Here is a 19,536-nt window from a genome sequence, read left to right as displayed (position 1 = left end):
AGCTTGATAGTAGCCCAGTGCCCTTGGAAAGTCAGCTTTGCTGGAAGTATCATGTGCTTTTGTTACACTTGACTTTTTGACCCTTCTTAAGTACTTGCAGGAGCAGGGAACTCTATACTTCAGAGAAGAATGCCAGAAATGAGAAGATTACCAAAGAAATTAAATCCTGTGTGGGTCTATAGAATTCATATCTGTACTTTTACAATAGTGTAGTAATGTTATATCCAAAAGTTTACTTACCTAGAGTTTACTGCACAGACTTGAGAGGCTGTGTGTTTAGTACTGCATTCTGTTATGTGGCATTGAATGTATGCCATTCAGGTATAAAAGCTGGAGTCAGTAGAGAATGATGATGTACCGGTGAACAAACTAGTGCAGCGTGAAGGAGTAGATCACTCCACTGTTCTGCCTCACGGAGTGCATTTGTGCACTGGATTTGTGTTGGAAATTTGTGTTGCAAACCATGCCTTATACTTCACAGCCTTAAACACACCACCTTCTGTATACACAGGCTAACAGTCATATTTACAGTCCTTTGAAGCTTTGGCTGTGCAACAGTGATCAGATTTTAATCTTTTATAAGCTTAACTGTAGTTATTTAATTTAATATGCATTAGTATGATAAATCTGTCAATGGGATTTCAATGGGCTGTTAGAATTTCAAGACATGAAACAAAGTATTAATAAAAGTGCACACTTTTATATCCACAAAGGCATACTGAAATCTGGTACGACAACACTAGGACTTTTTTTGTTCTGAGACAATCTCTATTAAAATTATATATAAATCTGTTTGCTATTTATAATCAGATTTATACACTTTCCAGCAAAAAAAAAAAAAGATTTTGTAAAAGCCAGAAGACGCAGACTGAATAGAGTAGCAAGAGTCACCATGTCTGTTTTTTTTTTTTTACCTTGCTTGTCCAATGTAATCTGTTTCTTAAACTCTTTATAGATAATGCTCTCAGAACAACAAGAAAAAAAGTTGTGGTGTCTTATCGTTTTGAATATGCTTTTGTGTATGTGCAAGTGTTCACTTTTAGACATTTAAGAAGCAGATAAGTTTTAAGTTAAATACTCGTTATTAAAGAGAGCAGGGATAATTAAGAATAATTCTTAAGAATTAAGAATAACCGAGCAATATTTAAATAAGATAATAGCCCATATGACATTTTATAAACTAAAATATGTAGGAGAAGAGCTATAAATATGAAATAAACATAAAAACCAAAGCAAACAAATTCTGACTGATAACCTCATAAATCTTTTTAAAAATATCCACTGTCATGTGATCTGTGCATGTGGAGTAAGTGTTTTTAAGCACAATCTTGTAAAACCTGATTATAATTCTTGCTGCTGTGGTAATGATAGATAGAGTCATGCATTGTACAGTGAGCTGTGGTTTCAGGCCCAGCCCTTGCTGAAGGGCAGGTACTGCCTTACTGGTCTGCCAGCAAGAGCTATGGGTGGGACTTGGTCTGCAGAATGGAGACTGAGTTGTTCTAGCTCCTGTCTTGCAAAGCGTCGTTATCTAATATAGGATCCCTAGCTCTGATCTCAAGGTTATAGAGAAGATAGGAAGTGTGTGGAGCGTACTTGCTCGCAGCAGGGAGCGGGGCAGCAGGGCAGAGGTAATTTTCAATCTTCATCACACCTCGGTAATTCTAAAATGGCCGTGAAAGGTACATAAGCTTGGAGTTTTGTTTCCTTCTGATTTTTTTGTGCCTAATTAAGACTTGGCAGGTATTATGTGAGAATAAATTAGTGGCTTTTGGGTGTCTTAATGTCTTAAAATATATTCTTTTTAAACCAACGTGTGTGTTCTGTGCAGCTTGTCAAGCTGAAGCTGCACATAGGAAATTCAGACTTGTTTAAGTATCTGAGGTCTGCATGCTGTAAACATTCATTCCTGTGCTTTTCTGTTGAAAAATTCAGGTCTATGACTTCTTGCTCCTTGCAGAAACATTTTTGAGCAAATGTCATACCATCATAGCTCTGCAATTAAAAGTCTATGACATAATCGGTGCAGCCTAATGTATTATAGCGATGATTAATTGGCCCTGATGTTTCACCGTGCTTTACTGATAACTATGCTACACAAATTAAATTATTTTTCCATTTGAATTTCTAAATTAAGTAGTTTATTCAACTCTTTTCAGTGTTGTCTTTCATAGTAGGTAGAATCTGTTCCCAGTATTTGAGTGAGTTTAGTTGCCTTACAGTTTTGGGCACTCCTCTGCTGACCTCTCTTGTCTCCCATTCATTGTTAGATCTGGTAAAGCATTCAGTGATGCACAGATCATGGTACCCCACAAATATTCCATGATTTGAAGCCTGAATCTGACAAATAGGTAGATAGATAGGTAGACAGACAGACAGAGAGATGGGAGGGACTCTTATAAAGATGGATAGGTAGGATTATTCAGTTTTTAGTGTACCTTACTGGAGGCCTCTGTTCATTTCCTTTCTGAATATTTGTAGTTTTCGGTGAATAACTTAATTTTGAGCTTAGCTTTCCATTTGTACAAGGTGAGAGTGTTATTCATCATAAAGACTGAATTAAAGACTGAATGTCAGCTTGCTGTTCAGCTTGGGTTATAAGGGACCTCATCTGAATACCACACAACAGTACTTCAGTCTTAGTGCTCTCCTTGGGCTGAAGAAAATTTACATGCTGTCTGTGGTGAAGTATCAATATGGGAGGAGTTTGAGGGAAAAAAAAAATTCTAACGATCCTCTTAAAAAATATCTCTCAACATCATACTATTAGTTTATCTCCAAAAATTCACTATACAGCTGAATTTAGAGGAAGGGAGGGTCCTGTATATTTCTTTTATTTTGCATGAGTTTGTACTCTTTCTACTCTGTATTTATTCATTATTTCTTTTCCAGTCCACTTTCCATTCCATTTTGCAAGACTTTTTAAAAGCTGAGATTAGGGGTGATGTGCATGGACAGGCATACAACTTTAGGCTTCTGTCTGTTGAACTTGCTCCAACAACACATAACTTGTCAAGACACATGTATAGTCTTTTAAGAGCTCTCCATGGATAGGACTAGTTATAAGCTTGGAAACTAATTTATCTGTAGCCCTTACCTCCATTTATTGTCCAAGCATAAAACAGAGATAGATAGGCTACCACTGATATAATGGTGTTCTAGTCACACATACAGACATTTTTCTGGTTCTGGGACTAGCCACTACACCATTAACAGTGAAGAAATTTTGCGAGAGAGCCAGGGGCTCTGCTGTGAGCTACTTCCCTTGAGTTACTACATTGTGATCCAGAGTAGCAGAGTATCTACCAACTCTGTTGCATATGACCAAGAAGCTTGTGTTGGATCTACCACTCTTACTGAATCCAGGACTGGGTTATAGTGCAGCAAAGCATCTGAGGCTGTGTGGAAGAAAGAATTTCAGTCAAATGAAATGGGTCCATGAAGCCAACAGCAATACTGCACTTTTGAGTGAATGAGAACACTGAAATGTTTAAGATTTGGTCTCTTTTTTTTATACGGTGAAGATCCCACCTCATATCAACAACAAGGGTTACCTGTCGCTGTGGTTTCTTTGAATCTTAAGATCTGTTTTTTTCTTTCTTATAAAATAGCAATAGAATGAAATGGATATGAATATGAAATAATTTCTTATCTCTTAGAGGGAAATTCAGGCAATGTTTCTAATGAAATTAGAATTTGGATATAAGGATCTTTCTCATGTGCCAGTTATCGTGACTGAGGTATGATCCTTGGACAGCAACAGGAGAATTCATTGTCCAGGAAAAGCTGATTTAGAGGAAGATAGATATCTAGACTTCGTAGGTATTTAGACTTTGGTGGGTTTGATACAGAACTAGCCACTCTGTGTAGCATCATGGTTTGAGTCACTCATCAGCTGCATTTTGATCAAGACATCTTTCCCAGTGGAATGACCTGAAATGAGATGTCCATCTGCGTTGCAAGGTAGCTTTTGTCTTCTTATCTTCCCTGCATTTGTACCGGGGCGGTAACTGTGCCAGATTGGTATAAATGACACATATTCTACAAAACTGACAGCTAAGAAACTGTGATTGCTAAATTGCAATCATGTGTAGCTGATGGAACGTCTGAGCAGATTTTTGTTTTTAAAACTGTATTTTAATTCATACTGATTTTAAAACCTTTTATGAATAGTTTCAGTCATCTTTTTCATAACTGTTTTTAAACAGAAGAACAAGCATATTGTAGTTAAAGGACAGGATGGGGAACCAAATGATCTGAAATCTCACTCCATCTTGACTTTGACAGATGTATCTTTTGGTAAATTATGTTTTAATGTTATCTTCATTTTCTTAAGTGTGAAACAGAGACCTAGACTATAATCAGGTTTAGTTCACTAAATCATATAAGGTGCTTTAGAATATGTTATAGGAAAGGATCTCTACAAAATGTGTTCTACCAATATTGAGCTCTTTGGTGATAGTGATAACAGCAACCTGCAAATATAGCTTAACATCTTCTCATACTGCATGGCAGAGATAGCGTTTTATATAACTCATAGCACTTAGCCATTTAACCCTTTCCCCTTATTAGGTGGAGCCATAAAATATTGAAGCTGTATAGTTAGAGCTTCTGAGAGAAGACTTTAATAACTTTGAAATTTAAACTTTTGGGAGATCTAATAGTCTTTTTCATAAGAAGAAGCCAAGATATTACTTTTACATAGAGTTGTTTTCTACTTGAGACCAATAGATTATAATAGACGTGCTAACATCACCTTAGCTGCATCTGTAGCTGAGAACATCAGTGACAATGTGTTTACAATGTCCTTATTTTGTTCATGAAATTTGGAGCTAATAATGATCTGTTAAGTATTTCAGCATTGGTTTACAATGAGTGTATATCAAGTGGAAAAACCCCTAGTCGTTGTAAATAGTTTACTGTTTTGTTCCATGTGGCAGAAATTCCTTGTATTAGGATACATTCTGGAGCAGAAGTGTTATATGTATTCAGACACTTTTCTCATCTAGTTCTAGCTATGTTTTTTAGTTCTTGAATAAAGAAATTTATGCTAAAATCAGTAAAGGCTTGGACTGATTCAAGCAGTTATTGTACTTTTAAAATACACAAATCTGTGTTGCGTGTTTTCCTAATTTATATTTTAATTTATTTTTCTCAAGATGCTTGTAAATATATTGGCTTTTTTATTAAAAATCCATCTCTTAAAAGTACTCATCTGTACTAGTAACTTGTAATAGAAAGGGGTAAAAAATCTTGGTATGACTAATATTGAGTCTGTATGATTAATATTATTGTTTTCTTATTACATAGCTACGGTCCTCAAAGCAAAAAAATCTGTTGGGGTTTAGTGGGATGGAGTGAAAGAGAATCAGCAACTAGAGTGTTGCATACTTCAAATAACTGCCCTTGCCTGCTCCTTTGGCATGCGGTTCTATTAATGCTGGAAGCCCAAGCTTCTGTGGAGCAAAGAAAATTGATGGTTGAACAGAGATTTTACAGCGTGTACCATCAGACGCACTTCAAGTCAGGGTTTTTTGCTTCCATAGGAATCAAATTGCAGTTTTTTTAAGGTTTGTTTATATGTTTGTCCGTTTTTCCCTTCAGAATCCTTTTTGAAAGATTTTATTCTGTACAGCATCTTCCAACTGAGATGTTCCTCAGCTGGGCTTTGGTACAGGGATTCCACTTTGCTTTGCTTTGCTGTGCATAAATACAAGGCTATACAATAATCAGAAACTAAGAAAATGTTTGTGAGCACCAGAGCCCCAATTATTTTAAATCTTTTTATGTGAGTAGTTCATATTTGAAGATGCACAGTCCACTTTGGCTAGATGTTTTGAGTTTTTTGTTTTACGTGGAATAATGACTGAATAATCTAGTGAGACTACAGCAGGGGCCACCCAAAGGAAGAGGCAAGAAACATATACAAAGCATTCTGTGAATTCAAAAAAATTTAATGTTGGAAAAAAAGAAACCTTCCATAAGTATAACAATTGTCATTAAAAAGTTTTCATTTACCCATATGGAATACAAAATACTGTCTGTGATGCAACAACAGTAATTTCTGTAAACAGATGAAACAGCCATGTGCTGTTGACCGCTGACTGATAGCAAATGCTGACCTCTAAAAGGCAACCTATGTATTTCTTATGGCTTGACAGGGGCCCAAGAGAGCCAGACAGGCAAAAGAGAGGGCTTGTAATTATTTCGTCAGCCTAAAGGAATCACAAATAGGAGGCATACTCAAAGAAGAGCAAATGTGCATAAACACATAGACAAACACAGAGTCTTCAGACATTTTTCCTGCGGTTACAGTATCTGATTTAACTCTTCAGAATTGTCATTGTTCTGGCTCTAGTGGAATCAGATGGGTGCAGGGAAGAAGCTTTTCATCCACGGGTTATCTAACACCTGTACATATTTTTAGGTCTTTTTTTTTCTCTACAATGGGTCTTTGTCTTTTAACAGTTTGTTCGGTGGAGGAGGAAGAGGAAAGGAGAATGGATCCTATATATTTTTCAATAGTATCCAGTGTTGGACTGTTCCAGCCAGATACATGGAGGTTTCCTGATGGCCCACCCCATACTTCTCAGCCACTAGTATGGTACAGTATGGTACTGGTGTTTTGGTATCTGTGTGTCAGCACTGGGCCTATTTTCTAGATATATACTTTTTTCTTAGTGTTGCCCTGATAGTACTGTTGTCTCCGAGTTCAAATTGGTGCTTCCTGTTTTCTATTAGTTGTTTTGCAAGGCAGTGTGCAGTGCAACTGGTACAGCAGTAAGAGTGTCACAGGTCACAAGAAAAACTCTGGTGCAGATGTGATGGCAGAAGCAAGAAACTCTTGATTAAAATTTATGAAGATTACCCATTCTTTAGATTTTGGTGCAAAGACCTGCAGTAGTTGTTGCCTCCCTGTACTATTAGTATTTTTGATCTAAATGGGAAGTAGCCAATGATCACAGGCTGAAATGTCGTTACCAGGATAATGACATATATCATTAAATGAGGTCTAGTAAATGTACATAGCTCTGTTCTACTTCATGTGCCCTTGTCAAGCCAATACTGATTCAGAACATTTCAACGGTTCTAAATATGCTGACCCGTTAAGAGCAAAGTCCAAGGGAATACTTTGATCAGAAGTACTAGGATATTTCTGGATTCCCTGAATATTGAAATGCCTTCTCTTCTTATAATATTCTGAATATAGTGCATTTACATATTACATGGATAGACAGACAGTTCACAGTATCTTCACCACCTCTCGGTCATCTTAAGGGTTATTAATATCTTTTATACTGTCATACTTGCATGAAAATCTAATACAAAACTCATTCAAAATCACCTGTGTATTTCAAGACACTATATATTATTTCCGAATTATTGATTGTGGAGAGAAGTGTTGGTAAGACCTAGCATTTTCCATAATTAATGCTAATGGATGAAAAATTTTGTTAAAACATCATTTTTACAAACTGTATTAAGCATCCTTCCATCAAGCAATAAGTGTGGTATTAGAGTAAAATGAAGCTACTGCACAACAACAACAAAAATAACAAATCTTTGAGACAAAGAACTACTATATTTTTCCAATTAAAACATCTGGAGCTTTGGAGTTTGGCAGTGCCTAGGCATTTCAAATTTTATTCTAACAATTACTTCTACAGCTCTTAATATATCAGTAGTTGTCAAAACCTTTATAGCTCAACCAGAAAATGTTATCTAAAAGGAAGAATATACATTTTTGAATCTTCTTCCTGTATGGATATTCCGTGCTTGCTTTGTGTTAAGTAGCATCAGCATTGTTTTGCTCATTTTCTGAATTTTTGTAGCATGTGACAGCACAGAGAAAATTGTAAATTAGAATTAGAATTATTGAGGCTTGAGGGGCCTAGAATTTCTAAAGGTGAGGCCTGTACTTCATGCATTCATTTGCTGATATTCTGGCATATCCATCTAGCAGCAATGTAGCAGAATTTTAAAGAACATTTTGTTTTTCTGTTGTTGAGGTTGCAATTTTTGCTTCAGAAAACACATCCACTCTTTTTAACTGTATATAAATTATGTTTTTTATAAGCTATTATAGTCTCAAATGGTAATTAACTGCTGGCAAGAGTAGTTTTCTGTGGGGTTATTGCCTAATTAGGAAAATGAAAAAAGGTAAAATGAGAGTTGCAATGAAATAACATTAAATGTGAATTCTGGCTAACCTGATCATTTTAGATGAATGTATCAGATTTTTGCTTAACTTTGAAGGTCAAGAAGACCTCATTCTATAAACTGATAAACCTGTGATTCAGCACATTTTCATAATTATACAGAGATACAAATCCAGCTTTTTTACTGCCTTAGAATTTGCTAATCTCTTTCCATTCCAAAATATCTGTACATATGTAATATTTAATTAATGTCCAGTGTGAGTACCTCCAGACTGAGTGCTGCCAAACCCCTTAAAATTTATATCCTAATGAAAATGATCCTTAAATTCTTGAGGCAATATTGTTTGTGGATATTTCATATTACCTGGTAACTATGTCAGATCCAGCTTCAGCAAAATACATACATGCCTAAAAGTATGAATGTAAAAGTGCTTTGCTAAATTGAGGACTTTCTTTTTTGCAAATATTTACAATGAACAAAGTCTGTTTCTCAACTTCAGCTAGATGCAGTATTATAATAATACTGTGGCAGAAAGGCTGTCATTGTATGGCATAAAAATGTTCTTATGCATTTTCTCAGCTGAAAACTTGCTACTAAGTGTGTTCCCTGATGTAATGAAATATCTTTCTCAGAGATTAGGTCCTGAGCTGCTAAGAAGCTTAGCAGAGCATGTATTGATCTAAAACATTACTTCAAATAAAAATTTGTCTAAGAATTACGTTTTCTGTCGTTGTGAAGTTGATAACATTTAGAGCTGAACAAATAGCAGTAGGCTTGTACATTAATATTTATTCAAATTTGGAGTTAAAATTTGATTTCAAACTCTTTAAGACCATTTGTGTTCATTTTCCTTGAGCATTTATGGGTTGGTGCTTGATTAGTGTGACTGTTCATGAAAAGTAAATGTTAAGGTCATATTTGCCAACAGCAAATTTTATATTGAGTATGTAAATGTGAAATTTGCCATTGGCTGTGTGTTTCACCCCAGTCTTGCAGATTAGTGTGAACAAACCCTTGTTCTGGGACTGATCTTTCTTTCACCCAGAATTGAGGCTCTGCCTAGTCACACAAGCAATTCAAGCTATGTTTTCAAAAAGCAATCCAGCAAATGCTTAAGTCTTTCTCTATTCAGAAGAGATTTAAAAAGTTAAGAATGTACTTCAAAATGCTGTGCCAACTGGGTGACTTTCCATCTTGAAGCTTTAGGAGCAGAAAAATACCAGACATTTTATGTAGTTTACTAATATGCATGCATTTTGAATATTAGTAATGATCTCTTCACAAACAGCATAGAGAACAAAACTTATTTGTTTAGTATATGTGTCAAAAATTTCAAATAGAACTCAGTTGCGAATGCACTTTTTTGAATAAATTTGAAGTGTGTGAATAGTTTGACTGAATGAGCAGAGGATTCTTCTATTTTTAATAGATAAGCAAGTTGCTTCAGTGTTTTGTTAATCAGAGCTAGAAACCTCAGACTCTTTAAGTTCATTGCTATAATGAAAAAATATAAAAAGTGCCATATGATCTAACTGTGAAAAGAAAGAACTCCAAATGCCTTAAAATAGAGAATTTCATTGGAATTATTTCCTCCTACTCAGGAGCAGACATTACCTGCAAAATCTGGAGACCTTAATTCCAAGTTAGGGTCCAGGTTCTGTTATACCTAATTAGAAGAACATTTCCACTTTTAACCTTACTTAAGAAAAATATCTTTCTGTTGAAAAAGCAAAACCTTCACTCTCAAAGTTGTGCTTTTCACATAGCTTCCTCTAGCATGGGAAAAATACAGTTTTCTTCATAAAAGGATTCATAGTCGTATTTATTCCAATCTTAGCTACAAGGTCTAGGAATCGTGCAGATATATATGGTACAAATTAGTTTATTCTGTGAATTAGTTAGAATATAGCTGATGCAAGCCAGTTTTCTTAATGTAACATTAATAATGTTTTCAGTCTTTTTCTTTATTCTGAATATTTTATGAGACTTTGTATAGGGTATGGAGACTCCTGAGTCTGAATAGAAGTGCTGAAATATTTCTATGGCTTTTGGCAAGGCATACACAACATTTTCTTCAGTCCACCTTATGACTTTCTGTTCAAATGTGTTGGAGTTTTGATCAAAGTAGCTAATACACTATACATAATTTTTTCTAGGCTTGTGAATCCTTTATCATGGACTATATGCCATGATACCTTCAGACCACAAGCAAAATCTTAATGTTCTGTATAAGAGATGTTGATATTATTACCCATTTAGTTTGTCAATAATTTCATGAATGAAGCTCTGGCCTGTATTCAGCGTTCAGTGTTTTTGTGCCAGCTCTTAGCATCAGGAAGTGGCATTCCAGTATGTTTTGTCTTTCTGCAGATTACTGCATTGTAGTCAAAAACTCGCTTAATGATGATCAGGGAAATCTATGATGCAGTATTTAGTATGGTATATATTATAGTATATTATACCCTAAATAAGCTTAATTTTTTGAGTTCAAGAGACTGTCTTTTAAATTCCTCTGACTAGACCTAAATGCTTTCATACAAGTCTTGTCTTATCCATCTTTCACTATCTGAAAGTCCCATTAGAGAATCACAATACCAAGAAATTTTTGCTACAGAGAATTCATAAGTTGAATTTGCCTTATTCTTACCTTTTTTATATTATATTCGGCTAAAAACTGCTAAAATTATACTGTTTGCATGAGCAATAAAGATAGATTTCACAAGGACGTTATGTAGATATGATGAGTAGGAGGAATTTCCACATATGATCTGTGCATTAAAATATGGTCTAGATTTTGTTTAAAAACAGGTTTTAATTTTGGATGTAAATTGGATGTAATTTTAATTCTTGGATGTAAAATTGGCTCCTTGAAAGTAGAGAGTAATTGTTATATGAAGAAGCTATATGCAAAGCCATTGGAGGTAACTTAAATGTTCTTCAGGTGTTGACAGTTTTTTTCTGAATATTCTCCATAACATGTAGTTGAGAAGAAGAAAAAAAAAAAAATCTCAGCCTACTGCTGCGGTTGGCATCTGATTAGTATGAAGTCAAATATACCTTATGCCTAACATAAGAAATTCTCTGTAGGCTGGTGGGGGATAGCCTATTGTTCATCTGACTGTAAGCACACTTAAAAGAAAAGTGTTATTTTGTATTCTAATTCTAGCTTTTGGTGAGTAATTCTATGATGAATAATTGAACTAATAATAGAAATAATTATTGTTTCCTGCTTGCTACAGGTTGAGTATTCCTTTAAAAGCACAGCTGGGTGCACATAAAAAAAATTTAGTATTTTACTTTGACTTGGTTGCTTTTTTTCCTTGGAAGTTGCTGAAAATATTTAGGTCAGATAACTTTTTGGGATACAGGAGGTAGCTTTCAGGGAGAGAAAGAGAGTCATTAGGAAGTTTGCAGCCTGATTGCAGGTTGGCAAACCTTTGTAGTAGAGCAATAGGCTTCCTTGTGGGGGAGCTGACCCCCCCCACAATCTCCAGAGATGGCGGAAAGGAGGCTTCTGTAGCAACTCACCAGAGAATGTGGGAGCTCAGCCCTGAGAGCCATCAGAAGTTGTAGAATTTCTAAAGGTAAGATTCAGGAAAGTGTCCTAATTCTGAAAAGACATAATGAGCATGGGGTATGCTTATCTAATTTTTTTCACTCAGTAGTTCTGATTTTCATTCATTTAGAGTATTTTTGTCCTGGCATACTATTTTCTTTCTTCTAATAAAAGTGTTTATAAGTGTGTTTTGAAATTCCCACTTCAAGGAAAAGTGGGCGGTCATTAAATTGAGCTTTACTATATCTGTCTCTAGTCTTTGGTTGACTTGGGGCCCATCACAGTTCCTGTAACTATAATCAACAGTTCTGCTACTTCTTGTTGTATGCATGACTGCATAATACTTTTCTCTGCTGAAATGCCTGTGGCATTATTTAGGTGCATTGGCTAGACTGCTGTTAACTGGATCCTGTCTGCTTCGTCTTGTTATGTTTTTCCTGGATGCTGTGCAACCTTTTGGCAAAGCTGTGTAGAAATCTGTAGATGTTGTAATAACAGTGGTGTAAATTGTTCTTCCATTTCGGTAGGAGTTTCGTTTTGTTGTTGTTTGAATCAAGAGCATCACACATTACATCCAAAGTAGCTTTGATCAATATCTGATTTGGATGGTGACAATGGAACTGATCCCAAACAAAATCTGGTTCATAGGTAAATTTCAGAGTGATCAAAAAATGAGAGGTCCACACAAATATATATTATTGTAATGAAAGCATATAATACCAGTAGAAGATGCAATCCAACAAGATGCATAGTAATACAACTAGTTGAAACAAAAATTTGCCTGATTTAAAATATGTGACAGAAGGAGGGATTGAGTGGTCTAGCTAAATACCTGGTGGTGATTGTATCAATCCCATGCAGTTGTAATTTATGATTGGAAAACTACAGTAACACTTCCTGTTGTCCAAAAGAATACAAGTTTCTGATTTCATATCTTAAATTATTCAAAAAATGCTATTTTGTTTCAACCATGCTAGGAGCCATTCTATGCTATGCCTAACATTTGAAGTGTTATTAAGGGATTTGCTTGATTCCTTTTAACTAGTTGTTTTGGAATGCATTAAATATATAATTACAAAAATGTCTATTTATGAATTAGCAGGGAAAGATAGTAGGGGCTCAGGAGTTGAATATATAACATTTTAAAAGTGGAATAGCTATGAGAATTTAAAGTAGATGAGTTCTTAAAAATATATGACTGCACAGGTTATTCAGAAGAGTAATCCTAAAGAAGTAGAGCCATACAGGGAGTAGGTAATGTAAAAATGAAGATAGGCACTTCTGTGGTTCAACTCTGACATATACTTTGGATTCTTTGGGGATTTTTTTTGTTTTTGTAGGTATTTTCTTGTCACGAATAACTGCAGATCATTTGAACACTGAAGTAAGGTCTATAAATGGAACAAGTCAAATTTCAGTATATTCAATGCTTATCCTTTCATCAGAACATTAAAATACAATTTTAATCATACTATGCATATTCCAATATACATTATAGAATTCAATATACATTAGAATGTAATATGTAACAAAGTACCAATTTGACAACAGTCAAAAATGCTATTTTTTGCACTATGCATTATCTGTTTATAAACGAAAATGCTGTATTTAATTTCCCACTCAATTTCATGTTGCAATGAAAGATAACTCAGTGTAAAACTGCATGGCTAATGAATGTATGTGTGTGTATTTGTTTCTTTCATGGACCACAGTCCAAGACCAATAGTAGCCCATGGAATATAGATTGGGAAACATTCCTCAAGCCCATTGTTTGGAAGAGACTTTTTCTTTAGACTGAAGCTCGGCTGGATTGAGGCTGAGAAAATGCTAGTAGATCACTGAAAGCAATCAAGTGTACCGTAGGAGCTTCTTTCCTGACCACTTTTTTAGTAAAGCTCAATTTTTGGTACTGTGGTGTGCAGTCTGGTAGTAGAGTTGAAATCTAAGGGATTTATATTTCTCATTTTCTGAATATCATATGAAATGTTTGGATGAGGAACTGTTAAGGGCGTGGAGTTCTCAGTTTTCATAGACCAGTTTTAACAAGTGAAGTTCTAATTCCTTGCTTTACATAGCTTTTGCATTGGGCTAATGGCCTGCTAATGATTTGATATACTATGAACTACGATGACCAGTTAATGCAGTCTTTAATAAAACAGAAAATTAGCGTACAAGACCTGTGAATGCAAATTAAGCACTTTGTCTGCTTATAGCAATATATTTTCTTCATGATGTTTATTAACGATGCTACGATTAATGAAAGAAGAATAGGAAAATACTGCCAGAGCATTTTTCCAGGCTTTTACTTTACAGATAGTTTTTTTCCCTCGTATGTTTTCATTGTTATCTTTTACTGATACATTCCTATATTAATTTTGAAAGAATAAACATGCAACTAAACAATAATTGCAGTCTATTGCTATGCTGATGGAAAGATTTTTAAACATTTTAACATTGATTGAGGATAATAATATTTAAAGACTTAAAAAACTGATGTTGGATCTTTTAGACATCTTAGTAAATACTCTATTTCACAGGTTTTCAACTTGAAAATTTAAAAACAGATTTTTCTTTCAAAAACTTGATTGCAAATATATCACTAAAGAAACAGTATTTGCTTCTCTTTTTCCCTTGGAATTGCACTGGAAAAGAAATTACAGGAGTCTGTGTCCTCTGTGTGGCCTATATTTGGTCCTCTGCTGCCTGATGGAAGGTTTGGGGGTTTTATGTGTGTGTGTGAATTAATTATATTTTCAATAAATTACTTCTGAAATTATTCACTTTCTCGTACATCCTCATTACACTTATACATATTACTTACATCTCATTATTTTAGTCATTTCTTATGAACAAATTGTATAGATGTCTCTCAGTGTCAGCTAATGCAAATGGCCTACTTTGCATGTAGGCTTGAAATTTGATTACATCTTTATTTCAAAATGCAGATCACTTAGTTTTCTACTAAAGTTTTATGTACAGGTCTTGAGGTTGCATGTTCTCTGTGCTCTAAAGTCCATGAGACTGTGAAAACAGGTAGGGCAAAGATCTGTGATGGAAGCCAGAAGACAACTGTAATCAGAGCTCTATGATGTTGTGCATCTGAGAGAGCACCTGATGGTCTAGCTCAAATGAATGCTGTCACTTGGAATCAGGAATAATCCTGTTTCTAAATGGTCATTCTGATGGGACTTATCAAAAGGCATCAAGTCCCGAATCTTTGTGTATATTGCTCTGAAATGATCTTTTATATAGTGTTTTAGTAACTGGAGGCTTCACTAAGTGCTACCTTCATTCCTGCCTCATCCTGAAAGCCTTAAACCGTTATCTGGCACTTTTCAAAGCAGTTGCTTAGTGGTAGGCTCTGTAGGGTCAGTCTGCTGTAACTGCTAATATTACTTTAGCCTCCTGCCATCTTTTAAAAGACTGTGTGTAGGAAGATACCTGCAGTAGAGGGTTCTGAATAGCAGAGCATGTCTTCCTGCAGCCTTGTCTCATGCACCGTTCTGCTCTGCATTTCCTATGGCCTTGTTTGAGGAAGCTCCGGTTTTAGTGTACAACTTATTTGGTTTGGTGCAAAGTATCTAATAGAGGTCCTGGAAGCAGACAGCAAAAAGTTAAAAGCTACACCTATGGTAAAATCAAAGTACATTTTCAGTTGTGCTGGCTGAGCTGGAACTGCTGTCTTAAAATGGTGTTTTAGTTTGCCGTGTACGTCAATAAGACAAATTTTCTGAAAAGGAGGAAAAGCTGTGATAGTTTTAACTCCTATATTTGTTGATTAACTTCTATTGTTGACAAGTATTGTGATAAATATTAGATCACAGGAATTTATAACTTCTCGTACTGTGATGTGTTTGTAATGTGGATATTCTATATTGTTTAAGTACATGACTCCTTACTAAACGAAAAGTTGATTTTTTTCAAGTAAACATATTTCAAGACACTGTCGTATTTGCATTGAACCTTCTACGCTTGGGCCTTTATGACACTGTACCACAATGCGTATTGTGTTATTGACTTACAGAGCTGATAATGCAAATATATTGTGTAACTCTCCACAGTGGCTAGGAAGGTATCTTCTACTTTATTTTTCAAATGTTTATAATTCAAGGTATGCATTAGAGAAATGGATTTTGCTTTAAAGTGCACTAAGGAGTGGAATTTGCTCCAGTTCAGGAGGCCTGCAGATCTTGGGGAATATATGTCTTCTGTTTTAGTCTTTACCACTTTATCAGTGGGTAAATTTTACTTGTAATTTAAGAGTAGGTTTATAGCCTATTTGGGAAAGAATATTTATTGAAGTCAGAGGAATGTCATGCTTCAGTGCTCTCCTGAATATATTCAGAGAGACTTCAGCATATATGCAGATGTTTTCTTGGACTAGGACTTTAAATGTTTTTATCAAATTAAAGGGTAATATCATTATGGGCATTACTGAAAATTCAGATCAGTATTGTTATTATTATACAGCAATTTTTATTTGGTAGTATCACACACCACCATAAAATTCACCTCTTCAAATTGACCCTTTGCAGTCATTACAATTAATTTAATACAAATATAGACACTGTTGCTTCAGAAACACTGGTTCTTCTAGTTCTAACATTTAGTACAGCTACTGCCTCAGAGGAGTACGACTGTTATTTTTGTTTGTCTCACCTCGGTCACAAAGATGCCCACCTTATATAATGTACTTTGCAGCAGAAGTAAATTAACTCCTGATCCCACTGGTAGTAAGTTTATGCTTTGTTTGAGAAAGTTTGTTGATGGTATTTAATGGTTCTGTCTGTGTTGTTCTTTTCACATCAAATACCTCTACATAAAAACAAAAAAACTGTATGATATCTAAAACAATAGCAGGAATTTAGGGGCAGTATTGCACAGTAGAGGAAATAAAAAATAAAACAAAATCCAGTAGTAATAGCAATAGTATTAGCAATACTAAATTGCTTTTATTTATTTAATTCATACAATATCTGCATTGACATATTAAATATTACTACTATTCATTATTAACTATTAAAGTGAAAACCTGGCATAGTCAGGTGAATTAATACACCCAAAATCTAGGACTTTATAGAAAAAAATTGCATCTCAAATATTCAGTACAGCCCCTAGAAATAAAACATATGACTGTTGAGTGTTCTAGAGAATAAAATCTCTTTAATGGTGTCTGGTCATATGTTCTGCCGTCAGGAATTCAGTGTTTCCCAAATCATCAGGTGAAATGCATATGGGCCTCTTCCAAAAGGAGAGTTTCCATAGCTGTGCAATTACTATAGGAGTGCTGTATCTTAAAAAAGCCATTCATCATGGACTTATTGAAATCATCAAGTAAATAGCTAGATTTAATGAGACATACAAAGTACTAGTTCCTCTAATGTGTCCTACCCAATGTTGGAGTGTTTTTGCTAGAAATGGGATCAGTGGTACTACTGGTACAAAGGGCAAGGGAATAAAAACTTACTTTAAATTCAGTTACCATTTTAACCAGGCTTAGAGAATTGCCGTCTAAGTCCTACACTTTAAAAGGCTTGTATAGAGCATTATTAATTAGTAGACCTAGTAGATCGATAGAACTAAGGTAGGACAGTAATACATATTTGATAAGGAGGCTAGGAGTGGTTATTGCCATGACGTTGATGAGGAGATGTTAGAGCTTCTCAGTGTCAGAACTTCTCCTTATTACAATGTCTTCAGTAGACACTGCGCATTACGCTCAACAAATTAATGGCTAGAAGCTGAATAGTTAAATGATGGATCTTGTGCTGTGCAGACCTGTAACAGTGCCTGAAAACCTCATTATGTGCCTTATCCAGTGGACTGAGCTGTTTTTTTAGTAGATTTGAATTAACATTACAACTTAGTCTCATTCACTTTCATAATTAAAGAAGAAAAAATATTTTCTGTTCCAATCTTTATTTGACAAAAGGAAGAAATTGGTACTGGAAATCAGTGAGCAGTCAGCAGTTGTAAGCACTGTCCCTAGTAAAAAAATATTTTTGAAGGTACAGACCGTTCTACAGCATAAAAAGTTGGTGCGGATTTTTTATTTTTAATTTGCTGACAAAATGTGGTACCACTTTAATGCCACTGTTCAGCCTTCTGCGATGAAAGATCTCCACAGTTCTCTATTTTTCCAACTTAAAATAGCCACTATCCTGGGATGGGAGCAAAGCAAAATACCTTTTTCAAACTTGTAGACTAAAACATCAGGAATTTAACATAGCTATATCAAAATATACAAGTAGACATTGCAAAATCAGAAAAATCCTGAAAGTTTTCTCAATGACTGCAATTTCTTAGTATAACTGCATTTTATTTTATTTTATTTTTGCAGAATGTAGAAAATAATCCTTAACTTTTTAGTCTTTGGTCATATTTTTGCTTATGTGTATATGTGATGGGTACTGGTAAAAATCAAAAGAGTTAGTTACTCTGATCAGCCTACCTTTAAGTTTCCTTATAAATCAGAGAATATGCTGTAACTCTATAAAGGATGTATAAAGGATTTTGAAAGTCTGCTTCCCCCTTATGTGTGAAAGTAAACTTGAAATATTTCTTGAATTATGACTGCAATAAATAACTAACACATACATTGTCAGTGACAGTGTCTGATTGACAATGTATGCAGAATAAATGTGAGAGAGGGTTTTTTTTCCCCCCTTAATTAAGAAAGCGGGATGGCTGAGCAGGTATCTACCTATTTATTTATCTAAAAATTATGTGGTCATTGACAACTGGTTTCTTCAGTCTGTCCTTGAAGTTAGTTTAGTGGCAAATGCTTTTTACTGCCTTGCTTATGGAATATGATATTAATTCTTTAGATAAACATGGATATCCTTGAACAAATATATTCATTTTTCATTGACGCACATTTTCCAAGTCTGAACAAGGACTTCCTTTGCATTCATAAAGACCTCATTTTACCATAGTGCTGTAAAGTTTTCACCTAAATTAATGAGAGGCAATGAAAGAGAGAAGAAAGAATTAATACACCAGTCACTCAGACTGTTGGGAAAATTCCATGCATACTTGTACATCTCTAGAAATTCATACTTGCATTTTATCTTCCAGTCAGATTACTTGACTTTTTTTTTTTTCAGATCTACTTTTTCCATAATATGGAGACATAACTGTCCATAATAACAAGTCAAATTACTTTTGACTATATATTATCTTTTTTTCTATAGCAAATATCAATTAATTTTCCATTCATGAGCATGAGCTTCCCTGGTATACCATAAAAACATTCCTTGGTAAGAGTAGATTTCCTATTATACCTCATTCTTTTTCTGAATGGAGAGGAGACAGTATGGCATGATACATGAAATCTAAGACGGAACCTAGAATGGAGGCACAAGGTAAATGAATCCTATAGGTCATGCTTGATTGAAAACAGGTCAGTAATTGTTCATTTTTTAATGTAAAATAAAAATAAATTTTTCAACAGAGAGCTTGAAAAGATTAATTGATTAATTTAATTAAGGATCTCATTTTCTTCTGCTAGGCTTATTTCCTAGAAAGATTTTGATAATGACTAGAAAGTAAATGAAATGAGATTCAGGGCTCATGTGTCCTCTTTGTCATAATCATTAACTAGTTTTGTTGTTGTTGTTGTTGTTGTTTTTGTATCTTCTATATATCATTATTCTGCAGATAAGAATCCCATCAGTTTTTGGATTATACATTTTATATACTCCAAAATCTGCTTTAGCAAAATAAGTGTGGCTGAATTCAACTAAATTGTGAACCAGCTTAAATTCTTTCTCCTATGAGATAAAGAGGTTTAGAGAGAGACTTTAGAGAAAAAGGTCACA

General features: G+C 34.7%; 1 protein-coding gene across 4 annotated transcripts in view; it reads left to right on the top strand.

Annotated features, from left to right (window-relative positions):
* The window catches only part of SNTG1 (syntrophin gamma 1), a 341,044-nt gene that overhangs the window by 211,547 nt on the left and 109,961 nt on the right, over positions 1-19,536 (top strand). Inside the window, exon 1 of one of the 4 annotated variants that reach the window (XM_026097861.2) lies at positions 6,469-6,614. The exons of the other annotated variants lie outside the window; for them this stretch is intronic. Within the exon in view, the coding sequence (XP_025953646.1) occupies positions 6,501-6,614 (114 nt within the window). The 5' untranslated portion in view covers positions 6,469-6,500. Of the gene's footprint in view, positions 1-6,468; positions 6,615-19,536 lie in introns of those variants that run through there. 4 annotated transcript variants of the gene reach the window in all.

This window comes from Dromaius novaehollandiae, chromosome 2 (genome assembly GCF_036370855.1).
Source record: "Dromaius novaehollandiae isolate bDroNov1 chromosome 2, bDroNov1.hap1, whole genome shotgun sequence".
NCBI classification, from domain to species: Eukaryota; Metazoa; Chordata; class Aves; order Casuariiformes; family Dromaiidae; genus Dromaius; species Dromaius novaehollandiae.
The sequence above is the reverse complement of the archived record's forward strand: the minus strand, read 5'-3'. Positions and strand labels throughout refer to the sequence as shown.